Source organism: Vanessa atalanta, chromosome 13 (assembly GCF_905147765.1).
Source record: "Vanessa atalanta chromosome 13, ilVanAtal1.2, whole genome shotgun sequence".
Lineage (NCBI taxonomy): Eukaryota > Metazoa > Arthropoda > Insecta > Lepidoptera > Nymphalidae > Vanessa > Vanessa atalanta.
This window is the reverse complement of record NC_061883.1, coordinates 11,145,265-11,172,637: the sequence shown is the minus strand read 5'-3', so window position 1 is coordinate 11,172,637 and position 27,373 is coordinate 11,145,265. Positions and strand designations below refer to the sequence as shown.

General features: G+C 34.0%; 2 protein-coding genes across 6 annotated transcripts in view; one reads left to right on the top strand and one right to left on the bottom strand.

Annotated features, from left to right (window-relative positions):
* LOC125068066 (unconventional myosin IC) overlaps window positions 1-11,658 on the top strand; it is a 51,627-nt gene extending 39,969 nt beyond the window's left edge. For all 3 annotated transcript variants that reach the window (XM_047677055.1, XM_047677054.1, XM_047677057.1), the window contains 18 exons: window positions 493-608; window positions 3,845-3,915; window positions 4,231-4,622; window positions 4,709-4,921; window positions 5,184-5,446; window positions 5,602-5,771; window positions 6,269-6,423; window positions 6,731-6,871; window positions 7,045-7,186; window positions 7,475-7,592; window positions 7,734-7,847; window positions 8,134-8,375; window positions 8,867-9,136; window positions 9,370-9,497; window positions 9,860-10,078; window positions 10,156-10,256; window positions 10,544-10,646; window positions 10,786-11,658. In XM_047677055.1, coding sequence (XP_047533011.1) covers window positions 493-608; window positions 3,845-3,915; window positions 4,231-4,622; window positions 4,709-4,921; window positions 5,184-5,446; window positions 5,602-5,771; window positions 6,269-6,423; window positions 6,731-6,871; window positions 7,045-7,186; window positions 7,475-7,592; window positions 7,734-7,847; window positions 8,134-8,375; window positions 8,867-9,136; window positions 9,370-9,497; window positions 9,860-10,078; window positions 10,156-10,256; window positions 10,544-10,646; window positions 10,786-10,800 — 2,973 coding nt within the window. In that variant the 3' untranslated portion in view covers window positions 10,801-11,658. The remainder of the gene's footprint in view (window positions 1-492; window positions 609-3,844; window positions 3,916-4,230; window positions 4,623-4,708; window positions 4,922-5,183; window positions 5,447-5,601; window positions 5,772-6,268; window positions 6,424-6,730; window positions 6,872-7,044; window positions 7,187-7,474; window positions 7,593-7,733; window positions 7,848-8,133; window positions 8,376-8,866; window positions 9,137-9,369; window positions 9,498-9,859; window positions 10,079-10,155; window positions 10,257-10,543; window positions 10,647-10,785) is intronic.
* Window positions 11,659-12,846: 1,188 nt separating this feature from the next.
* On the bottom strand, window positions 12,847-27,001 carry LOC125068087 (cyclin-dependent kinase 12). 3 transcript variants are annotated; one of them, XM_047677091.1, is made up of 18 exons: window positions 26,735-27,001; window positions 26,261-26,399; window positions 25,585-25,993; window positions 24,523-24,695; window positions 20,875-21,001; window positions 20,080-20,190; window positions 19,485-19,608; window positions 19,008-19,139; window positions 18,695-18,901; window positions 18,442-18,603; window positions 17,968-18,085; window positions 16,982-17,097; window positions 16,578-16,697; window positions 15,939-16,166; window positions 15,453-15,649; window positions 14,905-15,109; window positions 14,445-14,713; window positions 12,847-14,283 (listed from the first exon to the last, which is right to left on the bottom strand). In XM_047677091.1, exons 2-18 carry the CDS (start codon window positions 26,349-26,351, stop codon window positions 14,043-14,045), a joined length of 3,030 nt encoding a protein of 1,009 aa, XP_047533047.1. In that variant the 5' UTR covers window positions 26,352-26,399; window positions 26,735-27,001; the 3' UTR covers window positions 12,847-14,042. The 3 variants fall into 3 exon arrangements, with proteins under 3 accessions (XP_047533047.1, XP_047533045.1, XP_047533046.1); XM_047677089.1 differs by having other exon boundaries at window positions 25,585-26,399; XM_047677090.1 differs by having other exon boundaries at window positions 24,523-24,692; window positions 25,585-26,399.
* Window positions 27,002-27,373: the final 372 nt, after the last annotated feature.

Here is a 27,373-nt window from a genome sequence, read left to right as displayed (position 1 = left end):
AAGTTAATGAAGATATTTCCCATCATCTTCCTTTATTCTTCCTCTGTGGTCGCTACGTCATCGTCACGATGTGCCAAAGTCTTCTTGTTCTTCTTCTCTTTTTTTCTTTTTATATAAGACTCCCTACTAAGCTGCAACTATCGTATTGATTTACTGCAAATACATTTTATCAACAAGGTAATTAAATCACAATTTAATAGTGTTAAAACTTTATACGTCTTTACTAATACTATAAATGCGATAATCTGTATGTCCATCTATCTGTTGTTCTTTCACGGCAAAACCACTGAATCAAATTTGATGAAAATTTGTATCAAAGGCTTGATCTCCAAAATAGGCCACTTTTAGGCTATTTTTTGAGTCTAACCTCTGACGACCAAACCCAAAAACGCGAGCGAAGCTGTGAGCGACAACTAGTATTATATATGAATAAAAGCAATTTCATATTGTTATTAGTACATTAATATAAATTATATGTTTATTTTATTTTAGACGTACATCGGAAATGTGCTGATTTCCGTGAATCCATACAAGAATCTGCCGATCTACACTGAAGAAAAACAAAAATTATATTACAAGAAAGCCTTCTTTGAAGCTCCACCGCACGTGTAAGTATCTATTTAATTTATTAAGTATACTAAGTCGCTCAGGCGCTCTTTAATTTAGAAAGGTAGAAAAATTAAGAGCAGAGAGATTAGTTCATTTTTACCTTTTACCTTTACTTAGCTAATTTTGAAATACTTCTGGAATTTTCCCACGGTAAGCTTAGCGTGAAACATTCGATGTTAAGGTACGACAATAGGACACCGGATCGAACTAGCGACTTTCACATAGTTAGGAGGCTTTGACAGTCAGTTAAAATTACCAACTAAGACATTGTATCGTTCAGCATATTAAATGGAAGAACAAGAAAGTTAATTAACAAGAGACTTGACCATAATGGACTCTTTAAAACAACTTATTATCACATTTTACCATAAAAACCATACAATGTCATGTGGCTCTTGTGGTCTTATGGTCAGGTGGTTCTTTATCCTACCTACCGTACTTGTCCGTAAAAAAAAATGCAGATATAATATGAATATTCTGACATCATTTTAATTTTCGAACATATATTTTTTTAATCTTGCTTATCACATGCACAGATAAGACTACGTTCCCAAATCTAATACCACTCATTTATTAATGAAGAAAGATTGAGTAAACGTATTTAAGGCACATTTGCACGTTTGCCGCTAAATTAAAAAATAAATAAACTGTCAAACAAAGTACAGATAAAATAAACAGTATTCATATAATACATAGTAGGTATTATGCAAACTTCACTAGAAGTGATAGTCTGTTATGATATTGTCTATTACTTGAAATGACCCATTGATTAGAAAAGTTAAATTTGACCTTTGAATTTAAACACGGACAAGCATAACCTTTCATGAGCTTTATTTGTATTTGTAACATCATGCTCGGTAAAGGAAAACATCGCTAGAAAACGCATGTCCGATGCAATTCTGCCATGTTATATATTTCCACCAAACTCGGCAAACTTCAATAATATTTAGGAACTAGTTTATTGTTGAATAGTAGGTTTATTTACCAAATAAAAGCTATGGAAGGCATATTTATACAACGGCAATAATATTCGATATCGTATCAATAATACTTGTATCACGTATATTCATTGTAATCTATGTACTTGAAACATATTTTCCATTAAAGTGTAGATAACAAAAGTATATATTTAATTGTTAGGGTACATTCATTCTATAATAAAATAAATAAAGGATAAATATGATAAATGAGGTTTAAAGTAAACAGGTTAAACCTTCTTTCCCAGTAGCACTACTTTGGCGCTTTAGCTTCCTTGCAGTGACATAAATTGGCCACGACTAATATTTTGCATATTAAAGAAAACATATTTATATAAATCATATATTTTGATTTGTACTATTCTGTATTTTCTTATACATAATTTACTATGTTATTCGAAGTTATAATAGTGATGGGTGACGCAACATACACACATCTCATTGATATGTGAGGCATCGTAAATATCCTACTCGTGGTCAACATGTACAGCCTGTAAATTTCCCATTGATAGGCTAAGGCCTACTCTCCTTTTGAGGAGAAGGCTAGTAGCATATTCCACCACGCTGGTCCAATGTGGGTTGGTAGACTCACATGTGGCAGAATTTGGTTGAAATGAGACACATGCAGGTTTCCTCACGATGTTTTCCTTCACCCTGAGGTGCTCGGAAGCTCGAAATGAATTATAAACACTAAACTCTATCTACCCGTGGTCAAGCTCTACAAATATACGGATAGACTACATAACACTTTGCTGAATATCATACGACACTTGTGCGTTTCACGCGATGTCATCACCGCCTAGCACGAGGTGAATTATAAAGGCACGTGAAATCACACACATAGATTACATATTAAAAGTAAAATTATTACCTTAAATACATGTCATTATATTGTAAATGTAAAGTTATCTCTTCTGTAAGATCGAACTCAAAACTCATCGCAAAACATGATTGTGATTTTCCAAAAAGTGATACATGACAGAAGTAATATTGAAGGCCTTAATATAAATCATTCTGATGTACAAAAAATAGTTATAATAATAATAACATTAAAATACCTCATATGGTTTCACTGACATGAAAATGGAATGCAGGAGATATTATGAAGTAGGTGAATGTAAACGCAGACATATTTTCTTCCATAGTTCGATGGATGAAAAACCGACACTTAACTAACGATGGTAACTTCACTGAATATATCTACTAATACAGATCGAAATTAATATAGCTACCGTACAATTTATGACCGAATGGAATGGTGATGAAAATTTACTTGGTTGTAAAAAATTGTGCCAGACTTTTGGGTAGGTACCATTCATCACATATTCTATCGTCAAACCGCAATACTCAGTATTGTTGTACGGTTTGATGGTGATTTCGCCAGTTTCACTGTAGGTTGTTTCTAAAGCAGCGTATGGCCGTTTCTTATAGCGAAAATTTCTTTGGATAGTGAAATTAAAATCGTTTAAAATACTGAATCTCTGATTAAAAATGAAAGCTTTCATGTCGGTAAAATTCAAGTATTTAGAATGTGTGACACATCATTTAAATTCAGTCATATCTACCTATATACCTTTCTAAAATAATAATTTTAGCTATTACTTCATAGCGATTCGAATTGTTTCATACACACCGGTATCTCCTTATCAGCACTTAAGAGCGATAGACTGGTCAATATCGTCGATAAAATGACTACATTATGCGAAAATTAACGATATATTGGATGTCATAAATATTTGCGATAATGTTTAAGTATCAGATACTTATTTGTTTCGAATGTGCCTTTATAAACTAAGAAAGAATAAAGAAATGAAACTAATTGATATGACTAAAAATTAAATCACAATACAAGAAGCTTGTAAAGTCAAATTTTATTAATAATTGCAAAATAATAGTCTATAATGTCCTATACATTATAGACTATTATTTTGCAACCATTATTCAAAGAATTTCTCGTTGAACCTCCGTGTGTGGATCCTCCGAAGTTGGACCTTTATCACAGTTTTTTTTCTGTTAAGTGTCTTAAATGTGACGACATAAACTGTTAATCAAATTTATACTACACTTGAAAGTTTATACGATAATTGATTCCCATATGGCAGAATCTATTTTAAATCATATTCCTCACGAATTCACAACGCAAATCGATTTTGCAATTTTCCATAAAAATAATTTAATAGAACTCCTGAATAAAAAACCAAATAATAATGTTTTTAAAATTAATAATTTGGAAATTAATAATATTTTTTTTGTTACAGATTCGCTATCGCCGATAACGCGTACAGATCTTTGATATATGAACATAGAGAACAATGCATCTTGATCTCAGGTAAATAGCACGTTACTAATGTATGGAAATTCATTTACTTAGTGTTTATATACATTTTAGATTTATATAAGTATATACGAATTAAATTAAATTCAAACCCGTCTGAGTGGGTAACTTACTATGATTTGCTTTGCCACCTGCCTACCTATAAAATAAAAAAATACAAGTCAATATTAAAAATAGTTACGGTACAAATCATGTGTCTTATGTTTTCATTTATGATGTCGTTTTTGTAACTTACCCCAAAACCCTCCAATCCTACCACAGACTTAAATAATTGTTTTTCTCTAATAAAAATAAACTTCTTCGTAACAGGTGAGTCTGGATCTGGTAAGACTGAAGCATCCAAAAAGGTTCTTGAATATATCGCAGCACGTACCAACCACTTGCGCCACGTGGAAAATGTCAAAGATAAGCTGCTACAAAGTAACCCCTTATTGGAAGCCTTCGGTAATGCCAAGACACACAGAAATGACAACTCCAGTCGATTCGGCAAGTACATGGACATTCAGTTCAACTACGAAGGAGCTCCCGAAGGCGGACACATCTTAAACTACTTGCTGGAGAAGTCGAGAGTAGTAAGCCAGATGTCCGGTGAAAGGAACTTCCATATCTTCTACCAGTTACTCTCTGGTGGTGATCAGGAACTGTTGAAACACTTGAGACTACAGGGAAGGCCAGAAGTTTACAAATACACAACTGACATGGTAATTCTATTAAAACTTTATATATATATATATATAGTCCATATGATAATAATATTATTTTTAACGAAATTTTGTATCACCCATAGGTTACTCCAAATAGTCAGAAGATGAATGACGCGGAACAATTCCGAACTGTCAGAGAAGCGATGAAGATTATCGAGATAGCAGAAAATGAGCAAACTGAGATGTTTGAGATAGTTGCCAGTGTGTTGCACCTTGGAAACGTGAAGTTTGTGCAAAACGATAAAGGCTACGCTGAGATACTTAATCACGATGCTAATAGTGGAAACGTCGCTGAGGTAAATGAACATATAGGAATTCGTTCGTTATTCTTATTGGGGTCTTGGGAATAAATTTTTTTTCTGAATATTTTAGTAATTCATTTAAAGCTAGCATCTGCTTTTCGATAATAATTCAAAAAAGTTACAATTTTTTTTTAGTTAGTAGAAAATATCAAACAATGTAGATGATACTTATAAATAAATAAAAGCTGAAAACGTAAATTATATAGATTTAAGATTAAGGGACAAATAACTAACGAATGTTTTTCTCACGCCATAGCTTCTGAAACTAAATACAACTAAACTTCGAGAAGCCCTTACCAGCCGCACCATAGAGGCTCGTGGAGATGTGGTCACCACACCCCTTGACCTAGAACAGGCGAAATACGCACGAGATGCGCTCGCCAAGGCTTTGTATGAAAAGCACTTTAAATGGCTCGTCTCCAGAGTCAACTCTGCGTTGGCGCCCAAGGAAAAAGATCCGCGTGCGTCTGTTATTGGAATACTTGATATTTATGGATTCGAGATTTTCCCGAAGAATAGGTAAGATATTTAATTGTTATATCACTTTATAGTATTTAACGAACTGTATAAGAAAAATTAAAAGGGTGTCTTTTAGTTAACAATTTGAATGCCAATAAAATATCTGTTATTTATAGACTATAATGGTAACATTATCTAATCTTAATCCTCCCTAGCTTTGAACAATTCTGCATCAACTTCTGCAATGAAAAACTACAGCAGCTTTTCATCCAGCTGACTCTGAAGTCAGAACAGGAGGAGTACCTGCGAGAGGGCATCGAATGGGAACCGGTCGAGTACTTCAATAACATCATCATTTGTGATCTTATTGAAGAAAGACATAGAGGTATAATTCACGAGTATAGTATACTAGTTTTAGACTTATAAAAGTATTATGGCCACAAAACTTTATATGCTCTCACAAAATGAAAACTGGTTACGTTTAGAATACTTAAAGAATTTCAAGAACATTTAATGCATCATCATTCTTTACCGATTTTGGTTCCGATATTTTGTAATTTATCTCGTCAGTAATTGTAATATTCTGTTATATATTGCTTAAAATTTAAAAACACAAAAAAATTACCCTTAATATACATTTTGCATTGAGTTAAAAAATATTGACATAATACCTAATAAACATATTGGAGATGGTTATATATGTATTTTTTTTATTAACATAAGAATTGATAACATTAAGTGCTTAAATATATACAAATATTAATTAAAAATATTTACTGTATAAATCTTGACCGCGTGGAATGGTGGCAATAATGCTAGCAACATTTTTGATTATATTAATTTAAAAAAAAATATATTATTCATAAAATATAAATTATTTAGGTATAATATCGATCCTGGATGACGAATGTCTCCGTCCCGGAGACGCAACAGACCTCAGCTTCTTGGAGAAGTTGTCTCAACGTCTGGACGGACACGCGCACTACAAATCTCATCAGAAGGTCGACTCGCGAACCCAGAAACTTATGGGACGTGATGTAAGTATTTTGTAAAATGATTTAAAATAAGGACAAGTTGGACAGGTTTGTCTAAGGCAATATTTACAAACATGAAACATACAAAATTTATAAACTATGTACTTACTATATTTAAAATCAATAATTATTTCGATATGTTAAATTTATTTAAAAAAATTGCGAAATCAGTATAAAAAAATGCCCAACATTAAAAATCGCTAAAAAGAAGATTATTTAAGTAATACTTAATAAAATTTCTATGAATAAAAGAATCCAAAAATAGTACTACATAATATGTTTTTTCATATAAATCTTCTTTACTATTAAGGAGTTCTGCCTGGTCCACTACGCAGGCGATGTGACGTACAACGTCAATACCTTCATAGAAAAGAACAACGACTTGCTGTTCCGAGACTTGCAAAGCGTCATGGCGTCCAGTGGAAACAACATCGCCGGAGATTGCTTTAAGGTGACACATTTATGAAAAATACTTCAATACGAAACTTGTTTTACATATGTAATTGTTATAAAGTTTAATCCCTGTATCAAATAATTACTCCTTGGAAATAAATGTTGATTTAATTTAATCGTCACTGTGGCTGAAATTGATCAGAAATATCATTAAAATAAACATTTTCACAGGACCTGAACCTGGCATGCAAGAAACGCCCAGAGACAGCCATCACTCAATTCAAGAACTCATTGAATGAACTAATCAAGATCCTGAGCAGCAAAGAGCCGTCCTACATCCGCTGCATCAAACCCAATGATTTCAAAACTCCTAGTAAGTATTTGGTTTCACAACTTGTCCCAGTAATATTAAATAAAAGGAAGCTGTGTTAGATTTGGATAATCCGCTAATTTCTGAATCAGCGGCCAGACTACAAGTGTACCACCTATTATAAATATTTAGTTGTAGTGAGTGTATTTAAGTATGGTAATTATATTTAGTTCTTTCCTGTTCTATTTATTTTGTACGCGGCCGTAAGAGCAAAGTATTAAATCATATTTAAGAAATAAGGTAATGTTTTTTTTTAAACGTAATGAATAAATTATAAAACATCGTCACCAGTGCACTTCGACGACAAGCTGGTTTCGCATCAAGTGAAGTACCTCGGGCTGATGGAGAATCTGCGCGTGCGTCGCGCCGGCTTCGCGTACCGACGGACATACGAAGCGTTCCTCGAACGGTAACTTGATGGCCACTATACTACTTCAAACTGTTCAATTTTTTAGTTTCATTGTTAAGAAAGGTCAACAAAGGTCAATAAGTTCACTCGCCTACTGTTGTAGAATATTAACAAAAATATATAAACAATCGTTCCTTTCAGATACAAGTGCCTGAGCCCAGAGACTTGGCCTAACTACCGCGGTCCTGCCAGAGAAGGCGTCCAGAAACTTGTCGAAGCGATGAGATACGAAAAGGAGGAGTTCAGAATGGGCAAGTAAGTTAAGCCAGTTTCTATCTTCTGCCCTCGACTTGCTAGCAAAAACTTTCCGTTCAAAAATGATAAATATAGTTTATCCAATTGTAGAAGAATTAGAATTCGAATTTAGTGATTTTTATGATTCATAATTTAAATTGCGTAATGAGTCAAGTAGTAACTTTGCTGGTAAGACGACTAATAATATTTATTTTAATTTTTACACATAAATATAAATTTCGTTACCTTTGATTAAAAACCATTTTGCTTAAACTGTTCTAAAATAAATAATATTGCAATATTTTAGCACAAAGATCTTCATCCGGTTCCCAAAAACTCTATTTGATACCGAAGACGCATATCAAATTAAGAAGAACGACATAGCCACTATAATCCAAAGCCGCTGGCGAGGTTATAGTCAGCGAAAGCAGTATCTCAAGATGAGAGCAGCTGCTATCGTAATACAGAAGTGGGTCAGGAGGTTCCTAGCTCAGAGGCTCAAGGAGAGGAGACGGAAAGCGGCTGACGTCATCAGGGCCTTCATTAAAGGTGAGTCCATTGGTACACTTACAATAACCATTATAGTTTTGTCATTTCTGGCTTTAATATATATTTTGGCTGCTGTGCCCGCTGTGTTTGCAGTGTGAAACGAATAATGTCCGAAACGTGTATTTTATATTCCTACTAAATAATTATCTTTCGTAATCGTAAACAAAATGTAGCATAAGCAAAGACAATTTCATAAAACAGCTTAGTTGTTCATTTGAGCCTTTAATACTATTAATGGTACTTTTTATATTCTCGTGGCATGCTTTTAGTATTTCACGACCTTATCTAATTGATCGAGTAAACTTGGAGTTAAGATGAAAAAATGTGAAAAACGGCTTAAATATTTAAAATAAATCTCAAATTAGAACTAGCGTAACTATTCAGATAGATTATTTAGGATCCGTTGAAATAATAGGTTATGTTCAATTAATTTCGCACCCTTTTTAAACTATCGTCTAAAATATATATTTTGTGTCATATGATCGTACCAGGTTTTATCACCCGTAACGGACCGGAGACCGCGGAAAACCGTCGGTTCCTCGGCATAGCCAAGGTGCACTGGCTGAAGCGCCTGTCGACGCGTCTGCCGAGCCAGTTGCTGGACATGTCGTGGCCGGCGTGCCCCGCCACCTGCCAGCAGGCGTCCCGCGAGCTGCAGCACCTGCATCGCCGGCACCTGGCCCGGAAGTACCGGCTCGCCCTCTCGCCGACCGACAAGAAGCAGTTCGAGCTCAAGGTGCTCGCCGAGAAGATGTTCAAGGGTAAAGATGTTCTTCAATCTTTAGAATAATCGATTATTACGTGTCACTAATAATAAGAGTAACTACCGAGTCTTTTGAATTGGTCTAGGTAAGATTAGCTAAACTTGAATGGGTCATGTACAATGTAATAAATAATTTTATAATAGAATTTAATTTATATTGTTTTATATCAAGTGATATATAAAAATTAAATGTTTTGCTACGAAAATTAAAACAATGTTCTGACGTTCCAGGAAAAAAGAACAGCTATCCTAGCAGCATACGCGAGAGGTTCGTTGACGACCGCCTGTCGGAGGAGCAGCGCGTGTTGCGAGGCACCTTCATGGCGTCCCCGTCGTGGCCCGCGGGCGAGAAGTTAATTGTGAGTGTATCACAGACCTCAACACTGCCGTTTCACGGTCTCAACTATTTCACCGAATTTAAATAATCGCAACATTTTTTGTAGTACACTAAAATTGTAAAACATATTTATGATCTAAAAATAAGTTGATTGATAATTACATTAATTTATTTTAATTTTATAATTTATCAATCAACGAGGAGCGCTACTACGGCGAAAAATATATACAATTTACTAAAATATCACTACAAAATATATAATCAAAAAAATAATTTGAAACTTGAATCGTTCGAGAGTGAACAATGAGGTAGACTAGGCAAAGGCTAAGGCTAAGGCAAAGGCAAAGGCAAAGGCTAGTCAGTGACCAGTGTCGCGTGGCGCAGTACTCGTGCGAGGCGGTGAAGTACGACCGGCGCGGCTACAAGCCCCGCGCGCGCGCGCTGCTCGCGTCGGACGCCGCGCTCTACGTGCTGGACGCCGCCGCGCGCAAGACCTACAAGCTCAAGCACCGCCTGCCGCTCGACAAGCTGCGCGTCGTCGTCACCAACGAGACCGACGAGCTCGTGCTCGTCAAGATCCCGCAGGAGCTCAAGAAGGACAAGGTGAGCGCGCGTCCGAGGCCGTTGCCGTTAAACGCCCCGCCGTCACCGACGAGTTCAATAATTTTCTTATGGTGCAGGGTGATCTGATAATCTCCGTGTCGCACATTATCGAGGCCCTCACCATCGTCACCGACTACACCAAGAAACCCGAGCTGATCGAGATCGTAGACACGAGGACGTAAGTTTTTATTTACGATATTATACCGATACATAAAAAGTAACCTAATAATCCGTTCCTACCACACCACCAGCCAAGGAAATTATCTGTTGCTTATTGAAACATCCTAATTCAATATGGATTATTTATCAGAGATTCTTCACAGATCCAGATTCTCTTTTACCGCCAAGAACTATTTAATTTATAAAAACTGAATTACCAATTAATTAAACTACCTATAATTTAACACCTATTTTTATCTAAATATAAATAAAAAATATAACTAAATATGACGACATGTGTTTCAGAATTGCGCATAATTTGGTGAATGGCAAACAAGGAGGAACCATCGAAGTGACCAACGGCCCGCAACCCGCTATCCAGCGTGCCAAGAGCGGAAACTTGCTTGTGGTAACTACCACCTTAACAAATATTGACTAAGAATGATTGTTTAAATACATACAATATACTAATTATAATATATATTAATATTAAAATATATTATGGCTACATAATACATATTGCAGTATATATATTTTGCTTTTTTCAGGTTGCCTCTCCATAAAGTGCCAGTATTAAAAAGAAGTCGCTATTCATTTTTTATTCGCCATATTGATTTTTTATTGCAGTCATTTTAAATATAAAAATAATTATAATTTTAATTTATTCATAATTTGAAGTTGAATTATCCATATTAAATTTTAAATTAAATATTAAAATAGCTTGTTTCGTATGTTTCTTTCTGTATGACTAATAAAAAAACATCGCTTGCATGTTGTTTAAAAAAAAAAATAGCTTGACAGTTGCTAAGGAACAAATAACCGATTATTATTTTTTTATTTAAATCATGCACTAATGCTATATCTCGTTATAACTTTTGTGTTATTTTTAAGTTATTGCTGCTTTGTTTTATGTAATGTTAAAAAATATTTTATTTTTACAAAATTAAAATTTCCTTCTTAATTTTTAAATGTATATTAAATAATTTCGTACAAAGTACTTAGTAATTTATGCCATAAAATGAAATAATTTTTTTTCAGTCGTAAAATGTGTCTGCGATAACCTGTTAATATTTTATAAAAAATGTATACATAACAAATACTTAATCGAAACGAATAACCAAATCAAGACTTTATAGTTATAAAATCTTACTTAACCTTGAATATTAACAGATGTAAATAAAAAAATATTGTGGACACATTTTTATGAGTTTATCGAGTAAGCTGAATCGAAGGTGCCTAAATAAGTGTAAATAGGAATAGTAGCTTGTCTTTTGTGAAAGAGAAATTTTACACAATGAAGGTTACCAGAGTTTGACATTGTTAAAGTATGGCCATAGGTAGATTTATACAGGCAAAATGTGCCTTATTGTAAGCCAGTTCCTCTGTAGTCACTTTATGAAATATACGTATATTTTGAATAAGTTTTTGTTTTATTTTGTAATATATCTATTATTGCCCAACTCTTCCAGATAGCAATCGCATACTATACATGCCGGTTTGAACCAGTTCATTAAATAAAATATACGATTTTCTTTGTAAAAGTACTATGTAACGGATTCGTAATTGAATTTTTAGTTTACTTTCCACTAAAATTTATCTTTCAAATCGGGTGTGTCGTGCACTTGAGCAATAAATTAAAAAGCTTTTCTTATCCTAATAAAATGTATGTCAATGTAATAAAAAGCAAATAAAAACCATAATTCATTGTAGTTTATTCTTAAAAAAGTTAGGTACACTTTACATTTTGTTATATATTATAATAACAACAATCCAGAGTTACGGCGACAGAACTTAACCTCAGTCTTATGATAAAAACAAACTCAATCCTCACGACGCACTCAGATAAGGCATGGAAGTTGGCACGTGACTTTACGTTTAAAAATATATTCGTTGTATCATTACTCTATATTGCTCAAATATACAAATATAAATACGATACAAATATAATTTTGTCTTTGTTATGTCTAGTTAATCCTATCTATTAATTTGTTAACAAGTTAAATTATATAACAAACACCGAATCTTTTTTTTTACATATTATTGCGCTCATTTCCATTCTCTCCGAATGTGTTTGTTAAAAAAATCTTTTCCATATAAATATGTCTCCTAAACTCCGGATTATTTACAAAACATTGTTTTAGAGCTATATCATAAAATTGGCTCAAGCCATGCGGTAATTAACTTTATAATTCTATACGGAAACTTTCATAGTGGAAGTAAAATATTAGGGACTATATTGTCAATTTTATTAAATTGTCTCACTTTCGTCGAACAAAAATTTCAACTAATGTTTCAAATTTTGAATCAATTCATCTATGTTAATAAGGTCTTTTATTTAAATCTTAGGGGTTAATTATTAACACACTCACAATTACGATCGTTTTCAAATTACAAACCATATAGACAACACAACACTAAAGTAATTATTACAAGCTTTTATTTAGCGGCCATTTTTAACAAATTGTATTATTAATTATACTATTTGTGACAATATAATATCAGTATCAAGTTTGTGCAAAAATCAGTTCAATCTCTCTGATAACTTGCTTAAAATTTGGTTTCAAGATTTGAGCCAAACATTCTAATAGGTAAAGTTAAATAAAAGCTTGTAAAAGAATAAATAATTTTATTACTTTCATTCCACTGTTATTTACCAATTATCTCCCGGCAGTTCGTTATTGCGAGTGGGTTCAACAAGGATCCTGCTTCGTAATATTACATTTTAGGTTATTATTCAATTTTACAAAATGTAAGATAATTTTTGAGGCACATGAGTTATCACGCCTTGTAACTTTTTGATGCATTTTGTTATTAACATACAAGTTAAATGCAAACAAATTTCTAATCTTTGATAATTATCTTAATTATATTACTAAGGAAGATTTAAATAGAAAACAAGTGTAAAAAATGTTTTATAAGAAAAATAAATATAAGCAAACTATATTATTATATTTAACAAGACTATGTTAATGATGTTTTTATTTAGGCTTGGATCGTTAAAGATCTCAATAATAATAAGGAAAGGGTAAAATAAATTGAACAAATTCTATAGTTTGTTTATATCTATTATTCCTATAATAAAAATGAAAATTTGGAACTATCAATTCCAAAAGTCACTATTTACAATCACAGAATATTTTATTCATGTATACATTAACTTTGTGATGAATATTATTGCCTTTTCGATATAATAAATAATTGTACTAGCATATGCTTGTTTCTACATAGAACTTGATAATCGGCAATAAATAATACATCTCATACAGGCATTAAAAAAATCTTAGCTCATGGAAGAGTCTCTTATTGCTAAAACAAAAAATAAAATTCAATAGGAGATATTCTGCTAGTTATAACAAAATTTTTCTTAATCCAACTTTTATCTAAAACTTATATTTACATCTCTATATACAGAAAGCGGCTATTATACAATTTATTTTCACATATTGTATTGTAGGTAACTAGCGCCATTCAATCCTTTGGTTATAATAAACAATTTTGGTTCACACTTCATAGGAATGATATATATATAAATCACTTGATTTTTTAAACCAATGTTTTATCAAATAAGCGCACTCTCACATAACGTCTAAAAATGCATGGTCTGAAATTGTCAGTCTTTAATTACATGTACGCGATTCGGGCAAGCTGCGTTATATCGAACATGATCATGTCATAACGCGATCCCTTCGAAAACGGGCTATCTGGTTCCTTGTCACATGTTTTCACCGGTGATAATGTCAGTATATCACACCATAACACTAGCACCATACTAACGGTAATAACCGTAGTAGTAATACTCCAAATACTATTTAACTTGTCCCACGGTCTCTTGGTTAGTCTCTGCGGGTTTGAAACTTTCATTTTTGTAATCACTTTTGAAGCTACTACTATCTGATTGATTGTAGGAATCGTGTTGTTTGTCATCTTGTGAGAAACCGTATGATTTTGGTTTGGACTGTTGTTCTTGTTCCCTCTGCTGTCGACGACGCTGCTTCGACCAGAGTTCGTGGCAGTCTTGCCATGTCGGAAGCTCAGGAGCTGTCATTCTGTTAATAAAATTTTTATTTTAAATTATTTAGTTAAATCTACCATATTTTTTAGGAAAAACGGATTGTAGTTGGAGTAGTTAAATGGTTCCTAAAATAATTATGTACTATTGACAAAAAATACTATTTATTTTTAAGAATTAAATGAATAATATACTCACTGATCTGGTACAACATTCTTAAGCCAAGCACTTTTCAGTGCCTCCTCAGCAGTTATTCTTTTATCAGGATCCAGCTCTAGCATCCTGTCCAAGAGATGTAACGCAGTAGGAGGCATAAAGGCAAACTGTTCTCTAACACATCTCTTGTGGAATCGTTTTGGACGCAGTGTATGCCAGAGAGGCAGTTTGACTACATTGGGCCACACACCCGGCGTCGGCGTTCCACATACACGAGATATCATTTCCAATTGCATCATTTCTATATTCGCCTGGAACATTATCAATGGATCATTTAAAAACTAATAAGAATATATTAGTCTTGAATTTAATTTTTTTAATGAACATGTATATTATAGAATATACAACAAATGCTTACAAAATCAGTTATTTTTCATATAGAAAGACAAAATATTATAGATAGATAGATAGATAGCTGTAGGGATCTATTGTTTCAACATACTTGGAACAATGGATGTTTTAAGAATAGCTCGCCCAGGATACAACCCATGGACCACACATCCACGGCTGGACCATATCTCTCCTCGCCCAGCAACAGTTCAGGGGGTCGATACCAAAGCGTGATTACTTTGTTAGTGTAAGGCCGCGCCCTGTCTTCAGCTGACCAGAGGCGAGCTAGACCGAAATCACCGAGTTTTACTTCACCCCTGAAATTGTTACAATAATTATTTGCAATTTTATAATAAAAATATTCTAATTTACTCGTTCTTCAATTAATGATAAGATGAGGTAGTCACTTTAAAGGTTCCAAAACAAAATGTGATAGATTATATAATTCATTGCGATATTACTTTTCAAATCCAAAACAAATAAATAACTAGAAAAAATACAACATCTATTTAATTTAGACTTTAAATTTCGTTACTATATAATTTTCTTTGTATGCTTTTACGCTACGCAAATTTACACAATTCATGTTTAAAATTTAAAGTAAAATTATCCGTTTTCAAAACAAAATACTTTTCAAATGAAAAATAAGTACAAGCTCACTTGTTGTTCATCAATATATTGCTGCACTTGATATCTCGATGCAGAAAATTCTTCCTGTGACAGTAAGCAAGTCCATCCAGCAGCTGTCTCATGATAGATGCATTATGTAACTCCGTAAAATCAACCATCTTGGATTCCAGTAGACCCATTAAATCATGGTCCATGTACTCAAAGACAAGATAGAATGAACCTTTATCCTGTAATAATAGTAATTTGACCAGTTAGTTAAAAATGAAGATTAATCTATCATGATACAGATTTTTGAAGAAAGACACTAATTCATGAAGACAAATTGATTAAAAAATTACTCCGAAGATTATTTATTTTTTTTAACAATTCATCATCTTTTGGTAACAATGAACTACTTTGCAATATTCTCTATATAGAACATATGAATAAATAAGCTTCCTGAATTTTTCGCACGTACCAATAATAAATTGCTAAAAACAAATTCATACTACTATTTTGTTACAAAATTCAAATTACCTTTCTAAAGTCCAAAGCGTCCTGTTTATCTGTAACAATTTCTCTTAAATTGACTATATTTTTATGGTTAAGTTGGCGCAAGATCTTGATTTCTCGCACAGCTGTGATAGGAAAGCCTTCCTTTTCATTTTCCAAGCGGACTTTCTTGAGCGCGACGAGCTGACCGGTGTTTTTATCTCGCGCCTTGTACACCTGTCCATATGTGCCTTCTCCAATTTGTGTTATAACCTGCATCATGTAACTTATTTAATATTCTGAAATTTGATCTTACAAAACAATAATTTGGTAGAAGTATTCGAATTTTAATTTGAACATGTTAGGGGAAGGAACAATTTCTTTGTTGAAAAATACTGATAGTGGTCTTATTCTAATTGAAATTTTTCTCCATCCAGAATGAATGATATTATATATCAAGCATCACAATATTTGTGTAACTTATAGAAGCAATTTTATTCAATTAATAGCGTTGAAGTGTTTCTTAGACATACTAGCCAGTGTCTAAAAATAAACTAACTAAAAATAAATAACACACAATAATTATAGAACAACTATCACTATTCAATTTTTAAGTTCCAGACAAAAGACGTGAAAAACTGTTATTAGAGACTATATATAATATAAAAGAATATTGGAACTTACTTGGAAACCATCGACGCATTTTTCTCCCCAGTCTTTGGCGTGATGTGTCGGCGTCGCCACGGGCACCACCTTTGACCCTCGTCTCTTGAGAATACGTGGCCTTTTCAATTTTGACCCCGCCTGACATAAAATGTTTTGTCAATTGAACAAATCATGTAATTATTCTATTTGTAAAGTTAAGTCTAATTAATAGTAAAAATACCATATCAAATATAAATAAATAAAAACATCTTCATGAAATAAAGATGTCTTAAAAATCTATAAAAAAAACATCTTTATAATATTGCATAACAAAAAACTTAACCACACTTTTGTGGGAGTAACAAATTAAATTTTTAAGCTTGACGCTTTCGTGGTTAATTTCTACGTTAATTAGCAGAGGTACAACGAGGTGGGTCACGTACATTCCCAGTCTTCCTGGCGCTAAAGACGTGCGAATAGGAGTGCGTGGGTCGCGGAGCGGGCGGCGGCGTGGAGCCGTCCAGCTCGTCGCCCGACAGCTCCTCCGAGCCAGGGATCACTGCCGAAACAACACAAAATCATTACTTATATATATTTGACGACATATTATATTGATTTAGTCCCATAACGATTTCTTTATTAGTTTTGTATAATTTACAATTTAATTGGCAAGCAAATAGGCCACTTGACGGAATCGTCTCCTGATATTTTCATTTAATGACGGACTATAGGCAGGTAGGTATAGAAGATACCTGTATATTATATGCAACATTAGCTAGAAAGCAGGAGCATTGCTATTTTTAAAAATTTATGATGGTAGCTGGTATCGGGAACTAAACATTAAAAGCGATATTTTACTTGATATATAACATATGTACATATGTTTCAAATCCTAGAACACAATCTACATTTCTTACTTATGTATATAACCTTACCGATATCGGTCACGGTTGCCATTCCAAACAAAAATAACCAACTAGAAAGGAGATCATAGTTCACAAATGTGTGCGCAATCACTCATACACTAGCGCACTTCCCTTACTCTCACAGTCCGTGGGAACGTCAATCATAGACGACCGGCGAGATTTCGGCTGCAGGACCATCGGCTATACGTGCTATCCGATGCACGGGAGTGTTAACACTGTCAACTTTAAGACTTCAAGCCTCATGATTTTTTTGACAAAATAGCCCAAAAACTATATTTTCACCAAGGGCGATGGAACTCAGTACCTCGGGATAAAGCTTCATAAGCAAGTTACTAGACCAACAAAGCAGTCAATGGTTAATATTAACATTATTATGTCAATATAATTTGCAATTGTTTTTTTTATTGTGCTGTTTCATAGCATAATAAAAAAACACACACTTTTAAACTGCCAAATAACTAATATATATTATGGAAGTAACAACTGATTAATGCTTCACTTACCAGGTGGCATTGGCAAATTCATAATTCCTGTTCGTTTCGGCTTATCTGGTTTTTTAACAGGACTAGGCGACGGTGTACTCATAGGACTGTCATTTGCAAGAGTTTTGAGATCTTCAACCTGAAATAAATTAAATAACATTTATATACATTAAGCATTGTATTATAACATTCAATTAGATAGCAACCGGTACTAAAAAAAAAGAATATTTCGTAAAAGATAATAAATTCTATTCTTTTGACATAGTTGCAAATGTGACTGTCAAATTGACATTTAACATGCACGTACGATCGTGATTGGAGTGCATTTATATATATGTCTAAAACAGTCCATACAAACAAATTAATATTGTCCTTGTATCTTGGAGCTTGATGACGCTCGCCATATAAATTGTATGCAAACTAACATTTAATGTAAGGTTCTGCTAGGCGAGGGCGATATAGCAGATACAAATGGGACATTAGTACCATTATTACCTGTGTATTGGGTGGCATCGGTAGCTTTGTGAGGCTCTTCGGTTTAGGCGGCGGCGGTTGTTGATTATTGAGGTAAACTTCCTCCACGACACTACCGCCTTTTGGCAGAGGCGGCGCCGTTATAGGTGGAGTTGGTGGCTTTTGTTGTACAACTTCAATTTTCTAAAATTTTGAATGAATAATTTTTAACCACATATGAATTGATTTATCAGTTGTTTATTAAAATTTAAATCATGGGAGGTTGAAATCGAACCTCCGAACAGCTACTCTCCGACACTTCTCCGTTGGCAGTAGGCTTGTCACCGACTTCCGGCGGCTGTGGCGGTGGCGCGGGCGTGGCCTGCGGCAGCTCGGACTCGTCCTCCGCGGGCGTCGGCACGGCCTCTGGCACGGGCACGGGCATCGGAATGTCTACTACATCGGTTTTGGTATTGTTGTTGTCACCATTTTCTTTGGAAATCTAAAAGTAAATAATATTAAAATAAATAGTCGTACTTTTGTGTAATTTATTTACTGAATAATTATTAATGCTAATGCGAAAGAAGTGAGAAAAACAATTAACAGACCTGTATTAAACTATCGGCAGTGTTGCTGGACAATTCATCTATCGTGAATGTGTCCGGGTTATTCGACATGGAAGCATTGCTGGAGGCGCCGCCTTGAGACTCTTCTTTCTGTTCCAAAATTTCTTGCAGCTTCTAATATAATTAAAAAGAAACCATATACATATATCCAGTATACCTACAGTATCGATAATGATAAGGCAGAAAGTTTTTGTAACTACATAACTAATACATAATATATAGTTTAAAATTTTTCGGCGAAAAAAGATTGTTTATGTATATAGTATAGGCTGAATATATAAAGCCTTAGTCAAAAGTACAACTACTACATACTACTAGTCTTATAAGTTTAGGGCTTGTGAGTTTCCAGTATATCAAAACAGATTAAAAGTTTAAAAAGACCAAGTTACTCATCAAAGATACAATATGTATTATAAATACCAAAACTTTTCGAAAAACTTGAAGACTATGGGAACATACCTTAGCTCGTTTATGTTTATCTTTGACGAGCTCCGCAAATAGACTAGTATCACTAATTTTCTCCTTGAAATCAATTTTCCGTTGCAGCACTGTAGACGGGGGACTCGGTGATTCATGTTTACCCCTGTAATATAACAAGAAACAATTTAAAAAACGTTTATTCATATCGGTTTTTTTTTTCTTTGACTTTCTCAGTTGCATATGCTTTTCAGTACTTGATGTGAACTTTTTGCTGTTTCAAACATAAAAATGTAGTGTTATCGGCTATGTATAAAAAAGGCCCTAACACAAGTATCTATCTGTATTGTTTATCCATGCATCATGCGAAAATGGCTATAAATTTCAATTTAACTCAGAACCTTATTCATCGATTCTTATAAAAATCCTAAAGTAATTTAAGAACATTTATGTGTCTGCGGAGTCTCGTTATTTCTCCCTAATAATACAATAACGATAGACGTATTGCTAGAGAGTTTGGTGTATCTTTTACTAATGTTTTAATTTACATTATTTATGTGCCTGAATTGTTCGACCAGAATCTAAATTAAATTTAACTAGTGATACGGTAACATAACTCGCACGTGTAGTCGTGTACCTGTGTCGCTCGCGCGCGGCGTCGGCGTGTCGCGCCCGGTGTCGCGGCGGGGACGACGAGCGGCGCCGCGAGCGCGAGCGCCGGCGCTTCATCGCGCTGCGGCTGGGCGACCTGCCGTCATACACACGACATTATTCATCACTAATATATTCCAGCTCGCTGAAGACTCACAATTTATCTCATTCCACAAAATATGTCTGTGTCCAGTACCAGCAATGCCTACACAGGAGATACTGTATCCTTAAGCTCGTGTCCGATGGGACGTACTGAACAGTGCATGGCTCTTTCGTAGTACAATCGTGAGTTCTAATCACAACACATAATAAAGAGAAATCATAGTCCATTGCGTCCACGAGAGGATAAAAGCCAAGTGAAAAACATTTAACATCGAATAGACGCGCTATTTGATGAGCGGTTGAATAATCCATGATATTCATTATGGGTTTGCGAAATAATGGCGTTTTGAACGTCAAAGAAACTGTTATCGGAACTTTGAAAGTATAAAGTGGATATAAGTACTTGAGTGGACTAGTGATGTGAATCAAGACCTGTATCGAGAATAGTTCACAATATAGCAGAGCTATTAGATCGTGGAATACGTAGATCTAATGTTTGTTTATAAAAATTACTTAGTCGATTGGACTAGACTATAGGTTTTTCTCAGTTTAATTTTTTCACGTTTTTAACCCTTCTAAATAAAACGTCACCATTGAACAATTTAATGTTACTTATGTAATCAAATGACTAATATTTGATATATTTTATGTCTTTAGCAAATGTAAGAACTAAACTTACATATTATGATGAGTTGTAATTCGGTCCCGATGTCGATCTCTATCGCGACTGCGCCGTCGACGCGGACTTCGACGTCGGTGACGGCGCGGACTGAAGTCGCGTGCGCGGGGCTCGTGCACTGGTGAATCTACGAAAACACATAATTTTTTCAATAAAAACATACCAATCAATGTTAAATCACCCCCTAAAAAAAACTAAGGAAAAATTTTTGAGCTTATTCCACCATATTGTAGACTGATATTCTTAATTACTTCCGACACATAAAGGTGTCAAGTGCTTGGATCTTAGTCGCTGTATCTCGCTCGTCTTATTTTCGTTGGTATAGCATAATTATTTAAGTGTTATAATTCTATATAAGTATATATATCAGTAAACAGTTGTGTGGAAAAACAACAAAACAATCCTTTTAAACATAAGAAGTAAGTTAAGGCTCACGATAAAGGAACATGTTTAAATATATACATTAAATGTAAGACGGTTTATATTATATGAAATAAGGTTTACATAAAGAACTCTAGGAAACTTTTAACTTTGTATATTATCGTCAATAAAATTAGCCTAAAAGTAAAATTTAAATGCAAGGGTCAAATTCAGTGGCATTCTATAACACAACACATAACGAACACATAAAAATACACAGTCACGCTTTTAAGATATAAGTGTAACAAAAAAAAGTAAAATCGTATAAAAAAGAAGTAAACGGGTAAACTTTCAATGTCTAAAATATTTTATATAAATTTTATCAGCCAAAACGGTATTCGTTTTGATCAGGAGATATTTATGATGATATAAAAACGTACTATTCATGAATATAGCGAATATGCCATCTAACAGCCAGACAGACAGGCGCCCTGTGCACGTCTTGCAAGACGAAAACAATAGGATAAACCTATTAAGCGCCCCCTTCTTGAGATAAACATCACACCTAACCTACACCGTTACCGCTACGGAAACGAGATCCCGGCCAGTGACGTCACTAACACAGACGTGTCGACTAAACCAAGTGAGTGCAGTGCAGAAATGCTATCCACAAAGTCCAAATGGTCCATAGGACGACCCCCTGAGCCGAGGTAAGATCTCCTAAGAGACATCGTCACGTCGTGTCGAACGACACCTCGAACGTCACCTTCATGTGAGCCCGATATGGATCTTTCAAGACGAAGTCTACTCCTGGCCTCGTGACACATGCCAGTAAGATTGACAATAATTACACAATAAAAAAGGAACAGTTCGTTTGAACACTTAGTATTAAACAGCAGTACATGTTTTGTTTATTTTAAGCTAGGGTCCCGCCCCGGATTCGCACGGGTGCAATGCTGGTATTAAATATAATACAGAAAGTCTTTATATACAACGTTCACAGCCTTTTATCATTAGACAAAACAAACCGCTGCCCTGTATTTTAAATCTCTAATATCTCGAAAATATTCATTTAAATTACATGCTGTAAAGGGCCATATTGATATCTATTAAATGAACAACATATTTAAGATACTTAACTGGATAAGGATTAATGCTATATTGCTTAAAATCGCTTCGAAAATAAGCCATTATTTCTCGTAAAAAGTAAAGGATAAAAAATAGGTATTGTGGGTTATCCCTAAGAGATAGACATATACCATCGTGGACGTTTTTGTACACTTTTTTAAGGTGTACAATGCTGTAGTACATTATTTTGATATATCGCGTTTCGGTTCAGCCAGAGTTTGCAATGTAAGCTCAAATAATGTGACATCACATTATAAACCTCAAATATTGTCAGTTTTTCTAGTATACTACGCATATAAACCTTCCTCTTGAATTACTCTATTATCTATATATCTATTAAAGAAAACCGCATCAAAATCCGTTTCGTAGTTTTAAAGATCTAAGCAAACACAGGGACAGACAGACAGCGGGAAGCGACTTTGTTTTATACTATGGAGTGATAACTTTTCCGCTCATAATATGTTTGTTGGTTGTAATTGGAAATGAAAATTAATTTCCAATTTTGCTCTTATAAAGAAAAAAATGATGCTTAAGAAATTTTTCGCTATCAATAATTGTCAATAATCCGACTACAGGTGTTCAAAACATGATTTATAAAAGTGGCTGTGACATACGGACGGACAGACAAACATGACGAATCTATAAGGGTTCCGTTTTTTGCCATTTGGCTACAGAACCCTAAAAAATTATAACAGCCCATTGATATCATACTATTGAGCTATAGTCCATCTGAGAAGGTTTATTTCTACATTACGAATATAGAAATAAACATTAATAAATAAATTCTAATATTAAAGATATCATCAATTAAGACAATTACTTGAATATAAAATAAATTGCTGAGTCAGAGTCATCAACATTATTAATCCTGAAACATAATCACTAATGTGTAAGTTTGTTCATTATTGTTTTTGTATAGTAATTATTTACCATCAAGCAGTTCAAATAGTCGATAGCTCTAAAATTAAAAAAAATAACAATACTTAAATTAAATAACGCTTCTAGCACTAATTACATGCAAACAAAAGCCTCATGCCGTTTCTAGTATTTTTATAAGACGAGGATAATAATAAAACCGTAAACCAGTCATTCAGATAAATTCTAATTGCAATATATCACAAATAACTGCATATTGTTATACGAAAACGAGTTTCTTATCATATTTATGTGATGTGATAATGTACACTCAAGAACGTGTTACAATTCATCATTAGAACTGGCATAGAAAAGACGTAGTGAACCCTACTATGACTTACTCGCGGCTTTCCCCACGATTAGGGAGGAGAGGGGCATGACGGGAGCAAGAGAGATGTTAGGTTAGGTACCAGAGACATCTTAGTTCGCTAGGTTGTTAGCACATTAGCGATATAAGGGATATTTCATATTTCTTAGCGCACATGTCTATGGACGGTGGTGACCACTTACCGCCAGGTGGACCGTTTGCCAGTGTACCCACCCTATTTTAAATAAAAAAAAACCAGCAAGAATCCGCAAGAAACTGGCGCTATAATGTGGAATTCTAGTCCGTCCGGATGAAGTGTTTCAGATCGTTATAGACCTGTGTTTCCTACCACTTATTACCTGAGCGGGCACAACGCACTCCTACCGAATCTTTAAGACATAATTGTATTCAAGCTTAAGATATAAATTAAAAAAAAAAACAATATACAATCAACAAATACTACAGTAACTAGTTTTATGCCGTTTGATTAACCGAGATAGTGATATAACTAAACACATACGATAGCTAAAGTAAATGTCGATCGAACTACATTTCTATAACTATTCCTATAACATATACATAAATAGCAAAGCCGTTTTTGATGACAGCTCATTCTTAAAGGAGACTTAGAAAATCGGCGCACGTTTAAAATTATTGTGCACCAGTGTGTACGAGAACATAAGTGTATTAATTTAGACAAATATTTGATGACCAACACAAAAATCTTTTGAAAATCGAATCAACAAAATTTAAATAAAGATAAACAGTGCAGAAGTATTAATGTATGTCACACAGAGACGACTGTTATTATTAAGCCGACATTTGCTTCTAAAGTACTCATATAATGGGTCTCCCTTAGTCAACCGTCTTTGACATAACACACTCCATATCAATAGTTATAAAACATTGATATAAATTAAATAATAAGTATTTTATACCTGGTATGACCATAATGTCATTAGACATCACATGATGGCCTGGACGGTGTGGTTCATGCCAGTAATCCCTTCTTCCGTGGTTATAGTCCTCATTGTCCGAGTCTATTGTCACCGTCTCATGGTATGGAGGTACTAGTGGAGTGTGAGGAGTAGTAGACTTTTGTCTTCTCCTGCTTTAGTAACAAAAAAGAAGAAACATTAAACAAAATCTTTTCATATTTTATCTATTACATATATCGCAGCAAAATTAACTAATGTATATTTAGCTACATTCTAAGAAAAACAGAATAGATTAGAATAATTTTTAAACTATTTTTATTATAAATAATTACTAGCAACTCATTGGTACAGCTTTGCTCTACTAGGCTTGGTTATTTATTTATTTTTTATGTGAACATCATGATAACTTGTTCAGTTGTGATTGAAGAATACAAATATTGGTAAAGAGAAAAACATTGATATTCTTAATATTAGTAAGATTCTATAGTGTTCTATTTCTTTAAAAGCTTGTTAAACTTTTAGATGAAGAATGAGTTTACAAATGAAAACTATGTCAGATAGTTAAGACTAATTAACTGAATTACAATGAGAGTATGGAATACCAATAGTAACCTATTATTTTGGTACCTTTGAGATATTTGTATATTCCATTGATGGAAGGGTCTCCTACATCATTCATATTTATCGAAGAACAGAAAACAACTTTACAATACTAAAATAACTTGTAGCAAAATGATGATACAATGATAAAAATGCTATAAGCAATACTGAACACTCACTCACCACAAATCGATACTGATGGCATGGAAACAATGTTAAATCAATTTACACGAGATATTAGATCTAGTGATAGTATTAAAATATACAAATTAATGATCTGGATAAGGATTTTTTAGCACATCACGACTGAATCAAATCCAACAATTGATATAACGAAGGCAATTGTTAGACTCGTTTCAAATCATAAAATTACAAAACGGTCTTTATATTAAGGTTAATTATGTATTTTTTAAAATGATATAAGATATTACATTAACATTCTGTAAGTAATATCATAATTACCTGATTATTGGAGATCGATGCGGTGACAATGGAATAACATTGTGTAAAGACGGCTCTCTGTGAACGGACCTATGAAGTGGTGACCCAATGTGTCTGTCGCGCCTCAGAGGCGGTGTCGTAGGCGAGACGGGAGAGCAGGAGCCATTCCTCAGTGGAGATGATGCCTTCTCCCATTCACTAATAGGCACTTGGGTGTAACGCTGCGGTGTCACCGGTCGCATGGGCGTGCCTGCTGGCACATTATCATCAGGAGACACGCTCTCTAAACTCGCAGATCGAGAGCGGTGTTTAGACTTCTTCTTGCGCTTCTTTTTGTCTTTCTTACGCTTTTCTTTTTTCTTCTTGTATCGCGATAGATCGTCGAACTCGGGCACCGGCTCCTCATATTCGACCCCACGTCTCTTCCGTGCTGCTGAAGAAGAATCACGATTGAATGCGTATTCCTCGGCAGCCCGACGGCTCGTTGTGGTCACAGATATCTTGTTGTCAAGAAAAGTGCGTATAGAATGGGACTTTCTAGTTCTATCGAGATCGTCAGCGATGTGCCTGCCTATAGAGCTCGCTTCGCTTTCGATCTCGCCGGCCTCCGGGGCCGACAGATCTTCCGAACTGACATCGGAATACTCCACCAGGGGTTTGACTGAATTAATAGTAGCGTAAGACTGATCATGTGTACCACCGGAGTGAGACTTGTACTTCTTGTGAGAACGTTTCTTGTGCTTCTCTTTGTGGTGCTTGCTGTGTCTTTTATCGTAACTCCGCTCCATTCTTGATCAGGGCGGTCCCCGCCCAGTTGCTTCTTCACATCACATCAACTATAAAAAGATCAGGAATATCATATATAAACATGCTATGATAATATTAGCAAAATATCGCAACGATCTTTATGGATATCTTCTCTTCAAAAAAATTTAAAGGTCACGAGAGTTCATTAGTTGTATAATGTGGGAAACAACTTGAAAATGCATTAACACGTTCAGTAAACTAAATTAATTATTATCTAAAGTCCAAAATATTTCTTAACTCTAATTATATCTATACACTTTTATTTAAAAAAAAAATTAATAAGGTTAATTATTCCATTGACGAATTACAAAATAATAAACCCTAGCATCTAAAAGACTTAATAAAATAAACAAAAGGAACTTACCTCAACAAAAAACGGACGTGGGTCCGTCGCAGGCACGATTCTTATTTTTGCAAATTACTAATTTGGGTTAGAGATAGGAATTGATATATTTCTATAGTTTAGACAGGCTTTTCGTAGCCAATATTAAGTTATTCTAGTTATTTATTGCTTTAGTAGCTTTATTTCGCCTAATCATGATCATAAATTGCGCATAATTCATGTAATTACATCGGATTCTTTTTAGTGCAAATTCAAGAACGTCGATTTCTAGTCAGCCATTTGCTTTTTCATTTCATTTTATTTCATCATGTACGTACTACGTAGTGTTGTTAGTTAAAAATAAGTTAAAAGACGTGTTAATTTCAATAGAACAAAATATATTATATCGATATTACGACGAAAATTGGCTTGAATCAAATTATTATATTTTATTTTATAATATCTATTTCCAAATATTGTAATATTCGAAATAAATTAAAAATAGGTTATTCGTTAAACTTCAGTGACTAATGTCGAGTACATTACAACCTCGAATACACTAACTTTAAGCTTATATTTGAAGAAATCTTATTATAATAATGAGATTTATTTTAAATTTAATATATGAACTTCAATAGGCCACAATAAAGTTAAATTAAAATGTATACATATATATGAATG

Bases quoted from the DNA above. Each gene is read 5' to 3' on its own strand.
- LOC125068087 (XM_047677089.1), bottom strand. From the start codon at position 26,351: ATGGAGCGGAGTTACGATAAAAGACACAGCAAGCACCACAAAGAGAAG. The intron at 19,140-19,484 runs GTATGTTCCCAT...TAATTATATTAG, and splicing joins ATAAACATAAACGAGCTAAG to AAGCTGCAAGAAATTTTGGA. The intron at 17,098-17,967 runs GTAAGTGAAGCA...TTGTTTCGGCAG, and splicing joins GAATTTGCCAATGCCACCTG to TGATCCCTGGCTCGGAGGAG.